The sequence below is a fragment of the Megalops cyprinoides genome, chromosome 12 (assembly GCF_013368585.1).
Source record: "Megalops cyprinoides isolate fMegCyp1 chromosome 12, fMegCyp1.pri, whole genome shotgun sequence".
NCBI lineage: Eukaryota > Metazoa > Chordata > Actinopteri > Elopiformes > Megalopidae > Megalops > Megalops cyprinoides.
Genome location: NC_050594.1, coordinates 12966834 through 12980836, shown reverse-complemented (window position 1 = coordinate 12980836; position 14003 = coordinate 12966834). Strand labels below are relative to the sequence as shown.

Here is a 14003-nt window from a genome sequence, read left to right as displayed (position 1 = left end):
ATTGTGTTTGCTGTGTTTTACAGTAATTTTGAGTGTGCTTAGTTTTTTGGGTCATACAGGAAAATCTGGTTTGCCCACAACGTCAGTCAGCCCAAAGGTTGCTGGATTCATTTCCCGTTGTGCTGTTAGGCAAGGTACATCACCTGAATTGAGTCAGCAAAATATCCAGCTGTATCAACAACATAAGTTGTTCTGGATGAAGGTGCCTGTCTAAGCTAATATAATGTAGTCATGTTGGATGTGCTCCTTTAAGGCTTGTGATTCTGGAACTCAAAGAGGAAGTGATTTTGCTGCAAACTTCCGTCTAAGAAAAAAGATAAATGCCGTCATGCTGACAGCGCACAACCAATGTGTTTTTCTGGGAGTAATCACTGTGGGATCTATCAATACATGCCGGAGAGAAAGAGGATCCAAGTGCCACCATTAAAATAAATTGCTGCAAAAACCTTGTCCAGACACTGTTAATTTATCAACTGCTCTGAGGTACTGTGAGTCTACTCTGTAAATGGAGCTGACGGATTCCACTCAGTATTGTTTAAAAGCACACAGTAAGCCATTTGACATAAATGCAGCAAAGCTGCCTAACATTTAGGTAACTGACTGTACTTCTTAATAACAATTGCAATGGTAAGCATAAGAGTAACAGTAGTAGTAATAGTAATAGCAGCTACTACAAATAATAATACTAATAAAAATAATCAGTTACCTTCTACATTGCATCTTTCAGCCTGTGAAGACTCTTAAAGGACTACAGTGTGGGGGAGACTCAGCTCAACCACCACTCGTCTGTAGCCACAGATGGAGGTGTATTTCAGATAATGTTCCAGAATCCAAAACTGCTCTTTTTCTCTAGAATTATTAAAACACATCATATATATACCCATAGAATACCACAACTGAATATGAACAGAGAAGTTAAACAAATGATCAAGCAACAGTATCAAAAATAGATATTTTATTTATGCGTTTACCCCCCCCCCCCCCCCAAGTTATAATAACAGTTTATCTCAAATGTACACATGAGTAATGGAAGTGTTTATACATGAATCTCTTCACCACGGCAGCATTTCATTTCACATACAGGAGAATCCAGCCAATCCAGCCAATCTGATCCATCCAAGCTTAGGTGCAAGCACTATGGCTGCTCAGGCCATGAAGAATGACGGGCAGGCTTCCCACATACAGCAGACAAAAAAAAAATTAAATTAACAAAACAGTTTCCTTATTAACATTGTTATGTCAAACCATGTTTGGCAGTACAAGACATCTGAGTGCATTGTCTTTTAACCCCGGCAAATGAGCAAAACAGGGCCGTGCAGTTGGGGAAATCTGAGACACGCCTAAGCCCAACATTCAGTAAGACTGAAGGGCTAAGAAGCAGACTGCGGCTAAACCACACCCATGGAGTCTTTATTCTTGGCACATCCAGTTCTGCTCCATGCTGTATGAGTTTAGATGAAATTCAAAACCCTGCGTTGTGGCTTGGCTTTAATTTTGAGTTAAACAGAAATGAAATGGTACTTCTTTGTTACGTTCTCATTTTTTTACATTGACTTCAGCTTGAAATAAAAAAAAAAGTTATTTTGCTGAGGGAAAAAGTAGCACTTCTTTGAATGTTACTTATAGATAAATTCACTGAATTCGTCCATTTTCAGGAAGATGGAAAGATGACCAAATCTACAGCCATCTGTTTTTGCCATGATTAGACAAACTGGTAATCACCTCAGCAAACAAGTAAACATTTCAATTCCCAATAACTAAGATGTGGACTGCAGCTCTCAGCAGCCTGAAAAGTAACATTAATTAAATGTTTTAAATGTAAGCCTGACTGGCCCTTCACTCTTAAAAAGATTTAAGTTTTGAGTGTTTGACACAAAACAAGACCCACAACAACATTTTTGTGTTGAAGGGATAGGCCCTTCATTTTTTGTATTTCTCCCCCTTTTTCAACCCTGACTTCTGGAATTGGCAGTTGACTGTTCTTACTGCAAGCAGGAACACCGGAGCATAGTAAATGCAATCCTCCAGTACATGTGCCTACCAGCCACAACCATCTTTCATACTACAAGTCCCATGGTACACCAGGAAAGCCAACAGCAGGATGGGTGATTCTTCTCAGTAGGCAGGTTTCATGGTGCCAAGCATTGTGCACCAATGGAACTCTGGCCAACAGAGCCTACCCTGCCCCAACTGAATGAAGCACTATGGACCCCTGGTCAATGTTGGGAAATGGGACAGCTCAGACTCTAGCCCCTCTTTAAATTCCTGTTGTATTGTAGTTATTCATTAATTTGTTTGAAAATGCCCAATCTTATTTAATTAGGTATTTTTTAAATTGTTTTTTTTTCTGTTTGCAACTCTGAAACCTTTTCAATGTGTCCTCTAGGTTAAGCAGGGCAACCAATCATTCATAGACATTTAATTGTGCAGATGTTGGGGGAGGAATTATAGACTGACCAGCTCTTTCAAAAAAACATTTTGACACTCAAAACCAAGTCCAGTCCTATAATGCATTTGCCAGAAGTGGAGAGACAAAAATGCACAGCAGAGAATTAGCTCCAGTATTACTACATGTCCATCGTCTCTCTTTTGTCTCTCTCATTCACTCTCCCTCTCCTCGGTAGTACTTGTCTCAAGTCTCAGACCCCTGGCTCAGGAAACAGCCACGCTATATGAAGGCGCAGCGGTACTGGCATTCCTGTTGCCATGGCTACCCAGCTTCCCTGAGTGGGACCCTATGAGGGAGCTGCTGTCCTTGGGGACGACCAGCGAGGTGGCCTCCCTGAGCTGGCGGGAGTGCCTGGGCGAGGAGAAGCACTCGTAGCAGCGCTTGCCGATCAGGTAGAGGATCTCGCACAGGGTGAGCAGGATGCACACCAGGCTGGTGACCACCATGAAGATGGTGAAGATGCGTTTCTCCGTTGGCCTGGAGATGAAGCAGTCCACCACGTTGGGGCAGGGCCTCTGCGAGCACTTGACGAGGGAGGGGAAATCATAGCCCTCGTAAATGTAGTAGAGCAGGTAGACGAAGGTGGCGTCCACCCCCATCTTGAAGACCAGGGTCAGGACGTAGGTCCACCACAGGCCCCCGCGCTTCTTGCCCGTGTTGGTGTAGAGGCGGCTGCAGCCCTCGCCGAACTTGAGGCGGTGCTTGCGTTCTCGATCCTCGCGGTAGGCCACGTGCATCACCACCAGCAGTGAGGGGCAGGTGACAAAGATGAGCTGCAGCGCCCACAGGCGGATGTGTGACACTGGGAAGAAGTGGTCGTAGCAGACGTTGTGGCAGCCCGGCTGGGCCGTGTTGCACTTGAAGTCCTTCTGCTCGTCACCCCACACCTTCTCCGCCGCCACCACAAAGACCATCACCCGGAAGAGGAAAACTATGGACAGCCACACCCGTCCAAATGCCGTGGAGTACTTGTTCACCCCACTGAGGAGTGCTTGGAGAAATGCCCAGTTCATCCTGAACCCAGACCTGGCCTGTCACAGTCAAACACCCAAATCACAGAGGGACCAGGAAGTGACGTGTCAGACCCCTGGACCTCTGGCTGACCTACAGTGACAAACAGTGAGAAGAAGACTCTCAATACTCCTCAGTTATCTGCAAACTGGACACAAGCAAAGAGACAATAAGGCTTTTTAGTTTGCACAGCTCCCTAACCAAAGTTGGACTGACTTACTCATTGACTTAGCTGTAGAAGATGTGTGATTCACAAACATGGAACAGCACACAATCGCGAAAGTCAAAATAAACGACTGACATTGTTGAACAGATTCTGCAGGGGTACCCCAGTTATTACTTTAGTTAGCCCAATATACAATTCTAAACACACCACACATCGCAGTTCTGCGACACCTTCCGTGCTCATTGATGAACAATTTATCAAAAATGTACTACAACAAGTCTACACAATTCAAATTTTAACGTTATTCAAATTTTAACGGCACATTCACCATGATTTAAAAAGAGAAAACCAAAGTCACTTTATAAACAGAAACCCCTGAAAGATGTTTGAACGATTTGTAATCGCACTTGAAATGCGCTTAAAAGTATTGTATATAAATATAAATTTAAATACAACGTAAACTGTTTTTTATTATTATTGTCCATGAACGTAACATATATTTTAATACATACGAGTGATTTTATTTTAAACGATATACTTGGGGGTTTTCAGTGCTATCTTCCCCATCAAGGAGCGTTCTAAATTGTAAGCAAGAAGCTTCACTTTGAACAAATCACTTCACAACGATTTTTTTTCAGTCAACATATAGGAATACATAGACAATCTGCTGCCCTGTGTGTTCTGTTACATTTTGTAATAATATATTAAACACAGAATCTACAGTATACGTTAATGACCGTCTCGTCTCTCGGGCTACATGGTCGCAACATTCACGTAGCCTGTAAATTCACTTTTCTTAGCTCTTTAGACCTTTTCTGCCAAAATAATAACTTTGCGGATGACATTCTAAAAGAGCAAAAACAAGACAAAAGTTGCATGATCTTACCGTTTACTTAACGCACACCCGACAGATATAGTGCAAGACTGTGGCGGTAGTCTACACTGTTGAATATGCTCGCTGTTCGGAGAGAAAAAAAAGTTCCGTTCACTTTTTTTTCGTCGGACACTTTTTCTATCTCAATAGTCTGAGAGGAAGGAAGGTGGAGCTCTCTCACACATGTTTTGGTCTTTGCAATTCGTTTTGGGTTGTGCAACCTGCCGAAAGGTGTGTCAGGGAGGAGAATGTGTGCCCCGGCAACGTCTAAATGTCTGTAAATGAGGCTGGATGCTGGCCTATTTTGTGGAAAATTACAGGAGTGTCGTAAGCAGACTATATCCATAATAATACATCAAATAAATGAACATGTTTTTTTAAATATGTAACAACTACTAGTGATAAATTGAAATTGACAATGGTTATTGTTGTTGTTGTTATTATTATTTTGGTGATGATGATGATGATGATGACGATGATGATAAATAATAATAATAATAATAATAATAATAATAATAATAATAATAATAATAATAATAATCATCATCATCATCATCATCATCATCATTATCATCATCATCATCACCATCATCATCATCGTCGTCGTCGTCGTCTTCATCGTCATCATCATCATTACCATTTACGGTCATCCCTAGCCTGGACCAGTTGAATACAAATTATTTGTGGTTAAATATGGAGTAACCCGTTCTAATTCCCACGTTTGATTTTCCCTCCTGGTGTAATAACTACAGTAGTACTTCCTGCATCAACCCGGGATGCGACAGGGTGAGAGGTTAATGCCAGAGATCGGCTCCTGCCGTCAGATTTCATACGCCCGCCCGCATCCCGGCGCAATAGTGACCCCGCTATCACCTTCATTAAGCGGGGGGGGTGTCTGGGGACAGTCGCGGCGATCGCCCACATCGGCGTGCGGTCAGCTAAGGGCTCTGTGAGACAGAGCGCCGTGCACAGACTGGTTAGCCAGAATCTTTCCGGGAGCCCGCAGCTCGCATCACCTCGCCTGCCGCGCTCCATCACTCAAGCTGCGGCTACCGCACTGATAGGTAAGACAAGGCGCCAGTTAGATTCCAGTATCTACCTCCTCCCACAGACTATCCAGATAGCAGACAGCAGACAGACAGCAGTGTTTACATGAGCACAGTGCTTCCCTCACATCTTTGGTGCAAACAGTAGTAGGTGGATTGTTTTACCATTGCAAATGTGACGGGCACGCATTTATCAAGGGTTATTTAATCGAAAACTACATATGCGGCTCAGAGATATCCGTGAATTCAGTTTGAATATATAATAGTCATTTTAAACATCATAACATCGTTTGTTTCATAGATAATGATGCATTTACCTACATTTAACTACATTTGCTTTTATGATTAAAATATTTTCAGAATTATCTGCAGCTGATTAGCTAGTTCGATTTTATTATGTTCCTATGCCGTTTAATTCCTCCAGCCCCCACGAGCCATGCGGCAGTGGTGCCTTCCGGCCATCCCTCCCAGTTCCGAACCTCTCCTGACGGGTGTGCAGTCTCCTCGGCTGTCTGGTTCTGCAATAGGTACTGAGTCTAGAAACGCTTTCTTGTCAAATAACATTCACGTTGATATGTTCTACGGAGTTATAGCTGTTTTTTTTCATGTCTTGGGTTGCCTGTCCTCAAAAGAAGTTTTAAGTACATGTGATTTAAGAGTAAGGCCTGTATTCTTTATACTGTGTATGTTTCCTCTGTCTTGTGAGTAATATTTATATCAATCTGCTGTGTCCTGTGTTGACATAACCATAGCAACATGACAGAGGAAAATGCTGAAAAGCAGTGTTGTTTCAAACGTGACAGGATGAAAGTTACAAGAAAAAGAAGGAAGTGAAACCAAGGTTTTCAGCGCTCCTGCATGTGATGGTCCTTAAGGGGAACTTATAACCTATTACACTCCTTGTCATTTCACCATTACCACACTGCAAATTAAAGACAACGCCCATAGAAGAATATCTGACATGTTTGGTATTAATATGGTGTTGTAATCAGGGTGGTGTCATTGATCCAAACCTTGGATGGGGCAGTGTTGTTGCACCCTTTCTGTAGAAATCACAAGGGGCTCCTTCCCAAACCCTCTTGTCCCTGATTCAGTAGTGCCCCAGTATTTAGTGTCCTGTTTAAGCCCCTTTCCCATAAACATTTAACAGACACCTTTGGCTTTAACCCAGATTTCACCATTAAACATACAATTAGCCTTTACTGGTGTGGAGAGCACATGTTGTGAAGCAGTACAGCAGTGCTGCTAGATTATTATTATTATTATTATTAATAGCTATTATTGTATTAATGCCCTTTGGAGAAAGATTTACAATGCATTATGTACAACACTGCAGAATGCAAATAGGAAATGAGCATCAGAACACCTCCACAAGACTCTGCGGTCTAAAACACAACACAAATCCAGCTTAATCAATTAAAACACAACTCCAGTATCAAGCATAATCATAATAACTGGTTACTGTCAGATCAAGGTCTCTGGACAGCTGAAAAACTCAGTCACATTATGATTAGATGAGCCTGCATAAGGTCAAGGAACACGGTGGTGGCACTGTTGCCCTGATTGATGTAGGTATCTGGTTCCACCACAGGAGGGCCAAAGCTGAGAATGAGCAAGCCTTCAACATGGAGGGATACGCAGGAATGTAGGGTGCAAGGCAAACTGTTGGGGGAGACTGGAACCACTTCTGTACTGCTTAACTGGAACCAGGCTAGCAAGAGCTGTGGCCAGAAAACACAAATGCTGCCATCTTCCCAGACTGAGATGACTGCATGTACTACTTCATATGTGGTTCAACGCTGCGTTTTTTCCATAGAGAAACCAGACCTCACATTAAGGGAGTTTTACTGGATGAGTAATTCCCTCCCTTTCCACCTCGGCTGCTGCATGGTGATGGTTCTGGTGCTAAATGGCTGCCCTGCATCACAGGTGGCTGCTGCACATTGGAGATGGCTGAGATGAGCTGTTCCATCTTCACTGTAAAGTGATTTAAAATTCTTGAAATCTGTGAGATGCATGCTAGTGTGCTCTTTATGCATCTTGCTGACTCCACCCTCAGCCACTTTCAAAGCAGGCCAGCACTGGAAACAGCCGGGCTGATACTGGTTTGCATAATAAAAAGTATCATGGAAAAACACCCAGAAGTTGTTGACAGGGAGAAGGTTACAGTAGTCCAGACAAGATAGCACCTGTAGCTAAAACCTAGAAGGTGATGGGGGGATTCCTCTTATGTTTTATAGGTATGAGACAACATTGTAACATCCTGGTTGAAGGAAAGTGCATTTCTAATAGTCATAACTCCAAGGTTCTTGGTAGTCTGGTTAGCATCAACTTGGTGTTATCCCTGGAGACAGAGGGGTCCAGTGCTTGTGGTGACCCACGAGCTACAGTGTGCCTGACTTGAAGAAATTCAGTATCCCTTGATGGGCGACCATCCAAGAGGAGAGGTCCGCAAGCCGTGCTGAGAGTGAGGGAGAGGAAGGTTTGAGTGTCATGGTTTGTGACCCTATTAGTGACTATGACAGTCTAGTGATCTGGTGTAGTGGATACATCTGCTATGAATATTAATAGTTTAACAAGGCTGTAAAATTACGTGTGCCATTTGAGATGCATATGTCTGTACAAATCCAGGTCATGATCACTGCTGGTCCAGTGCTTGAGATGTTGTTGGGGATGATGTCCAGAGATGTAAAACGTAGAATACGTTGAAGGTTTAAAGAGGGAGAGAGTGCAGCATTAACTACCCCCACGTTCATACCACTGATTCTTTGACCACATACTTGGGTTCAGGCATTTTTGTGAAATTCTGCTGCTCCCTTTCATTAAACAAAGACATTCTTGGCCCCCTCCAGAAGCAGCCTCAGGCCTCATACCTCTGTATCAACTAGTGTGAATGAACAATTTGCACATTCTTGTGAAGAGACAGTGAAACAAGCATGACAGAGATGACAAAGTTTGTGCTGGATGTATTTTATTTTTGTGAACCACCTTGGTGAAAATGTACCCCACGTCCTCCACATCTGGGCTTGATCCCTTTTTGGCCCCTCAGCAACACTCTGGACGGTCAGGATCTGAACCCTGACCCTTTTGTTTGCTGTTAACCCCTCAGATGCCAGCATGGAGTGCTGTGAGGTGGAGCCGCGGTACACCATCGAGCAGATTGACCTGCTGCAGCGCCTGCGCCTATCGGGGATGTCCAAACCGCAGATTGTTCACGCGCTGGAATCCCTGGAATGGCTGGACGCCGAGCCCGGTGGGGTGCTGTGCTGTGACACCCATGCTGCCCCCACCAACGCCCAGTCTTCCTCCTCCCTCTCCTCCTCCTCCTCCCTCACCTCTGCCAGCACTCAGACCCCCAGCCTGGATGCCTCCCCATCACCCAGTAACAGCTATGAGGCCTCGCCTCCACCTGTCTACTCCGTCAGTGGAGGTCAGAGGTCATTTTGCTACGAACTGGCAGAGGAGGACTGGGATGTGGAGGAGAAAGTAGAAGAGTACATGAGGTAATACCATAGACATACAGTATGTTTACTCAAGTGATTCTACATATTACATGTAAGGTCCAACCTACTAAATCTGTATTTGTTGTTTAAGGTGTTTATAGGATGGAAAGCACTATATAGAGGTTCAGCCTTGTAGTACAGTATATTCTTTACATATGAGGGGTCAGGCTGATATAACAGGAGAGAATGACAGACTCCCAGATGGAACCTTTCTGGAAGGCCAGGGAAAAGTTAACGATTTGAAGAGGGAATTCCCTGAGGCTTTTGAAATGCCATACAAACAGCTAAAACACATTATATTGCACTTAATTTTGTTTTCACAAACTAGCATGTTTGGAGGTGTGTATTGTGTAGCTGCTGTTTGAGTTCTTGCTATTTTTTGTATGACTCCTGTATTTTTTGTGTGTGTGTGTCCATCTACCCGCATTTATGACTCCAGGAGGGACACCAACGTGGTGAAGGAGGAGATCAAGGTTTTCCTCAACAGCAGGAGAATCTCTCAGGCAATTGTGGGACAGGTCACAGGTACTGCATGAGTTTACAGGTCACAGTGCATTCAACAGTCATTGACACATATTGTCCCAGGGTTATTTTTTTTGTTCAAATGAAATACATTTTGTCGTCGTTTTTTTTTTTTTTTCAATTTTCTTGATATTATAAGATTACAAAAGTTATAACTGTTCTTTTCGCCTTTGATCTTATGACTGCCTACCTCTTTCCCCTTCTACCTTTTACCTTCATGTTGGATACCTGACCTTCCCCCTGACTCCCCAGGGATCAGCCAGAGCTACATCTCGCAGTGGCTGCTTCAGCAGGGTCTGGAGATGAGTGACTCCAAACGGAGGGCATTCTACCGCTGGTACCTGCTGGAGCGCAGTAGCCCAGGTGAGTGTCTTAGCACACTGTTGATTTACCAGTGAGTTGAGAAATCTGTTTCAGAAGAACCTCAGTACTAACTGTTTTTTTTTACCTGGTATTTTCTATATAAGGAAAGTTTAAAAGACACGTGTGGAACTCACACAACATGCATGAAGTTTGGGCATCAGTGCCTGTATATTCTTCTCTTTACTACCCCCTGCAGGTGCAACATTGTCATTTCGGCCCCTTGTGAAAGAAGAGCCCGACTGGAGGGCCAGTGTCAGCCCTGGTGGGGGTGGGGGTGGGGGCGGAGCTGGAGGCGGAGCAGTGGGAGGTGCCATGAGGCTGCGCAGAGGGAGCCGCTTCACATGGAGGAAGGAGTGCCTGTCCATCATGGAGGGGTGAGCCAATCACATGACATGCTCTGCAACAGCGTACATAACCTTATGCCACAGGGTATTAGCCATGAACCTCAATAATCAAAGTATTCTTTAAGTACCTGAAGAAATATGTGAGTGAAATATGAATATGCTTGTCATGCAGTGCTTGTTATCAGATGGTCATGTAGGAAAGCCTGTCCGAGCCATTTCCTCAGACCAAGGTGAATTGTATTTCAGTTTCTTCATGGAGAACCAGTATCCTGACGAGGCAAAGAGAGAGGAGATTGCCAATGCCTGCAACTGTGTGATCCAGAAACCAGGTCAGTCACACAGGTTTCCAGGAGACAGCAGTATGGAGTAGTGCTGGATGAGGCAGGGAACTCTGGGAATAAGGAATTTGAACCTTGGGTGGGATAGCTAACCCTGCACTGCCACACCCTTGAGCGTGACCTCAGTCTCTGTGACTGAGAGCTTCACTCCGGGCAGGTTTGTTGAAACAGGTAACAAGAAAGGGTCTGGGAACGAGGCTTGCAATCAAAGAGCTGAACATTCAGATTGTGGTTGGGACACAGCATCATTTTTTTTCATTCCTTCATTTCCCAGGCTGCAAGCTGTCAGAGTTTGAGCGTGTTACAGCACTGAAGGTATACAACTGGTTTGCCAATCGCAGGAAGGACATGAAGAGACGGGCTAACATAGGTGAGACAGTGTTTTTGGGAGAAGCCTCGGGTGGATTCCAAACCAATGGCAGCAGCATAGATCTCCGATCACTGCCCAGTGATTTAAACACTATCTGTTAACTGCACTGTTTTTGAGGAAAGTAAGCAATTGAGTAGTGTTAAATACAAAAAGGAACATCACTGTCAGACATATAGGAACAATACAGACAACACAGAAGAGAACTGAAATCTCAGCTGCTCATTAAATACTACATGAAATTGAAATTTTCCTTAAACTCCTTAATTCACAAGGTAAGTCACATTACACATACCAGAATTCTATGAATAAATAAACATGTAGGACAACCACATAGAAGATAACAAGGCTTGGAGGAGCTGGTGAGCAGTAGAAGAAATAACTGGAGTGAGTGTAAGGTGCTGCAGATAGGATGGGTATAGCAGTGTGGTGCAGTGGTAAGGGGCAGGGTTCTCAAAGCAAAGGTTGCAGGTTTGATTTCCAGGTGGGGTTGTTGTACCCTTGAGCAAAGTACTTAATCCCATTGGCTTTAGTAAACACTTTGCTGTGTAAAGGGAGGATATATAAACTATTTCAGTTGCTCTGGATAGGAGTTTCTGTTAATTGAAAAGGAGTGTAACAAGGGAGCATCCTTGTCTTTAGCCTGACAGAGTGATGGGAAGGGAAAGGTGTGGTGGGTGTCCTGAATTATCTCTTTCGTAGAGGCCGCTATCCTGGAGAGCCATGGGATCGAAGTTCCTAGCCCCAGCTGTCACTCAAATGGGGAGGAGGGGGAGTCGCATGAGCTCATGGAGCATCAAGTAAGTGAGGGGTGGGGTGGGGTGGGGGGGGGGGGGGGGTATCTCTGCAAAACCACACAGTGTCAGGCCTCCCACAGCAGTGCTTCATTGGTTATCTCCTTTTCCTTAGGTGATGACTTAGTATGTTTCATTTTTGATTGCGGTAAAGAGGAATAAAACTCCTCTAGAACATTTACATTGACCATTCACACTGAGCTCTGACTGCAGTGTTTGGGGAAATTCCCATCAGTTTCTAAGATTTCCATTCAATTGCTTGCAGCTGATCTGGTGCTATTCATGCCGACAACCTGCTTTTCAGACTGCCATTGATAACTTTTACTTTCTTACACAGGAAGAAGTTTCGTCCAGAAAAGACGTAGAGCAAGACACAACCTCATTGGTCACTGGGGTGATGACACTTCCAAGCACCACCCTGCATCTGGCCAATCAAAAAACAGATGATTTGAAAAGGGAGGCAGCTGATGAGGAGTGATATTTGGGGTAAAGTGTAGGGACATAAGGATGTAGGGAACATGGAAGGGTCCCTTCTTCGGGCTTCAAGAAGACAGTTCTCAGCCCAAAAATGGCACTGGGGATTCCTCTAGTGTCTCCCTCTAGAGGCAAGGAGGCCATTGTATGCATTTACGATAGTAACCTTAATAGTACTGGCAACTGTTAACAATATTAATCTGTATATAGTGCATTCTAAGATCAGATGAGGTCACAACTCTGGATGGGAGGAGAATAAGTAAGCAGCGAAGCCCCGCCCCTCCCCCTACCTCAGCAAATAATTTTTACTTTTTTGGATTTCTTCAAAAAAAGAATTCAAATTCATCTTGATGAACTGAACAGCTCATTGTGAAGCAGTAGACATGGGCAAAGCCATCTGGAGTTTGTGTATGTATGTAATGTAATGTAATGTAATGGAGTGTTTGAAGTAAGGAATTGTGGGACAGCTGAACCTGCAGGACAGAGTTTAAGGACTGTGACTTTGGGCTCGATAATTTTTTTTTCTTTTTTTGGGGGGTGGGGAGTTGTTGGATTTAGAGCTTCCATCACAATAGATGGAAATATTTCTGATTCACTTTTAATGTTCTCATCCCTGTGCATACCTGAAATGAATGAATAAAAAGAGCAATTAAATAAATGTCCGTGTTACTCCCCAAATGGAGTGTGGAATCCCTGGTCAACTCAGGTAAACTGGTAGATTGTGGAAGAGAAATAACTTGCCATACATCTTCAGTGGTATATTGTTGGCTGGCTGGAGATCAGTGCAGTTAATTGAACAGTCAGTTTTCTAAACTACTTCTGCCGCATCGGTACCTTTTTTGGTGGCTGTTGTGGGCACTATTGAGTCTGAACGTGAACAGACCGCTTGCAGATGTAATTTCAACCATTCCATTCCTGTTAATGTTCCTAAGCATTATCACAACATATGAACGGTTTACCTGCTTCTCTGCAAACCAAACATGCTAAAAATCATAAATGGAACTACATTCCCCAAATGCTTAACATAAGATTAGCACAGACACTAAGTATTAAAATAGTATTCCTTTTTATCTCTTTTAATAGAGCGTGTGTAATGAAGCGAGGCTCAACATTCTTATGGCATGAAAATAATTACAGGTTTAGTCTAAAATCCAGCATCACCCTCTATGTCGATACCTGGTATCTGGGGCAGCACAATGACTTAAAATCATCTGATTTTCCTTGATAAAGGTGATTTAATAAAGTGATTACAAAAAATCAGGGATGTAATTAGAGGACAGTCCCTATGATGTGTCTGTGTGTGATAAGAGGGTCATAAAATCCCTTGTAATTAAGCTCTGTTTTGTGCCTGCTATATTTCCTGATGTCTGGCCATTGAGACTGACCTTGCTCATTCACACAGGCCTTTCAGTACACTGCAACAATGCTGACTTTCTTTCAAGGTTTTACTTTAGCGGCACAGATGTCTTCCTCAATCCACAAACACATAAAGCTAACTGAATGAAAGGAAAATGTGCAATATGTAGTTAAATGATGAAGAACACCAATAAAACAACAAAGGGCAGCATGATGAATACAAAGGGGCCGTGATCATTCCCTTTGGTGGTGACACAATGGAGTCTGCAGGTCTGATCTTCCACTCACTGGACTGTCACCGGAGGATTGTGTGCTTGGATATGAAGGCTGCTCTCATCATGCTTGGTTCTACTCTACTTGCCCTGGCTCAAGGGGGATCACCTGTTCCAAAGCTCC

General features: G+C 43.6%; 2 protein-coding genes across 2 annotated transcripts; one reads left to right on the top strand and one right to left on the bottom strand.

The window, feature by feature from the left end:
• Positions 1–992: 992 nt before the first annotated feature.
• Positions 993–4711, bottom strand: gjb10 (gap junction protein beta 10). The gene is made up of 2 exons (XM_036542952.1): positions 4513–4711; positions 993–3553 (listed from the first exon to the last, which is right to left on the bottom strand). The coding sequence occupies exon 2, from the start codon at positions 3460–3462 to the stop codon at positions 2653–2655; it is 810 nt and encodes a 269-aa protein (XP_036398845.1). The 5' UTR covers positions 3463–3553; positions 4513–4711; the 3' UTR covers positions 993–2652.
• Positions 4712–5292: 581 nt separating this feature from the next.
• Positions 5293–12778, top strand: LOC118787151 (homeobox-containing protein 1-like). Its single transcript, XM_036542611.1, has 10 exons — positions 5293–5564; positions 5971–6073; positions 8656–9049; positions 9489–9574; positions 9824–9934; positions 10131–10308; positions 10525–10607; positions 10891–10986; positions 11686–11783; positions 12115–12778. Exons 2-10 carry the CDS (start codon positions 5983–5985, stop codon positions 12253–12255), a joined length of 1278 nt encoding a protein of 425 aa, XP_036398504.1. The 5' UTR covers positions 5293–5564; positions 5971–5982; the 3' UTR covers positions 12256–12778.
• Positions 12779–14003: the final 1225 nt, after the last annotated feature.

Excerpts from the sequence above, each read along its gene's own strand:
- gjb10 (XM_036542952.1), bottom strand. The coding sequence starts at position 3,462 with ATGAACTGGGCATTTCTCCAAGCACTCCTCAGTGGGGTGAACAAGTAC.
- LOC118787151 (XM_036542611.1), top strand. The coding sequence starts at position 5,983 with ATGCGGCAGTGGTGCCTTCCGGCCATCCCTCCCAGTTCCGAACCTCTC. Across the intron at positions 9,935-10,130 it reads GCTGGAGCGCAGTAGCCCAG|GTGCAACATTGTCATTTCGG; the intron begins GTGAGTGTCTTA and ends TACCCCCTGCAG. Across the intron at positions 10,987-11,685 it reads GAAGAGACGGGCTAACATAG|AGGCCGCTATCCTGGAGAGC; the intron begins GTGAGACAGTGT and ends TCTCTTTCGTAG.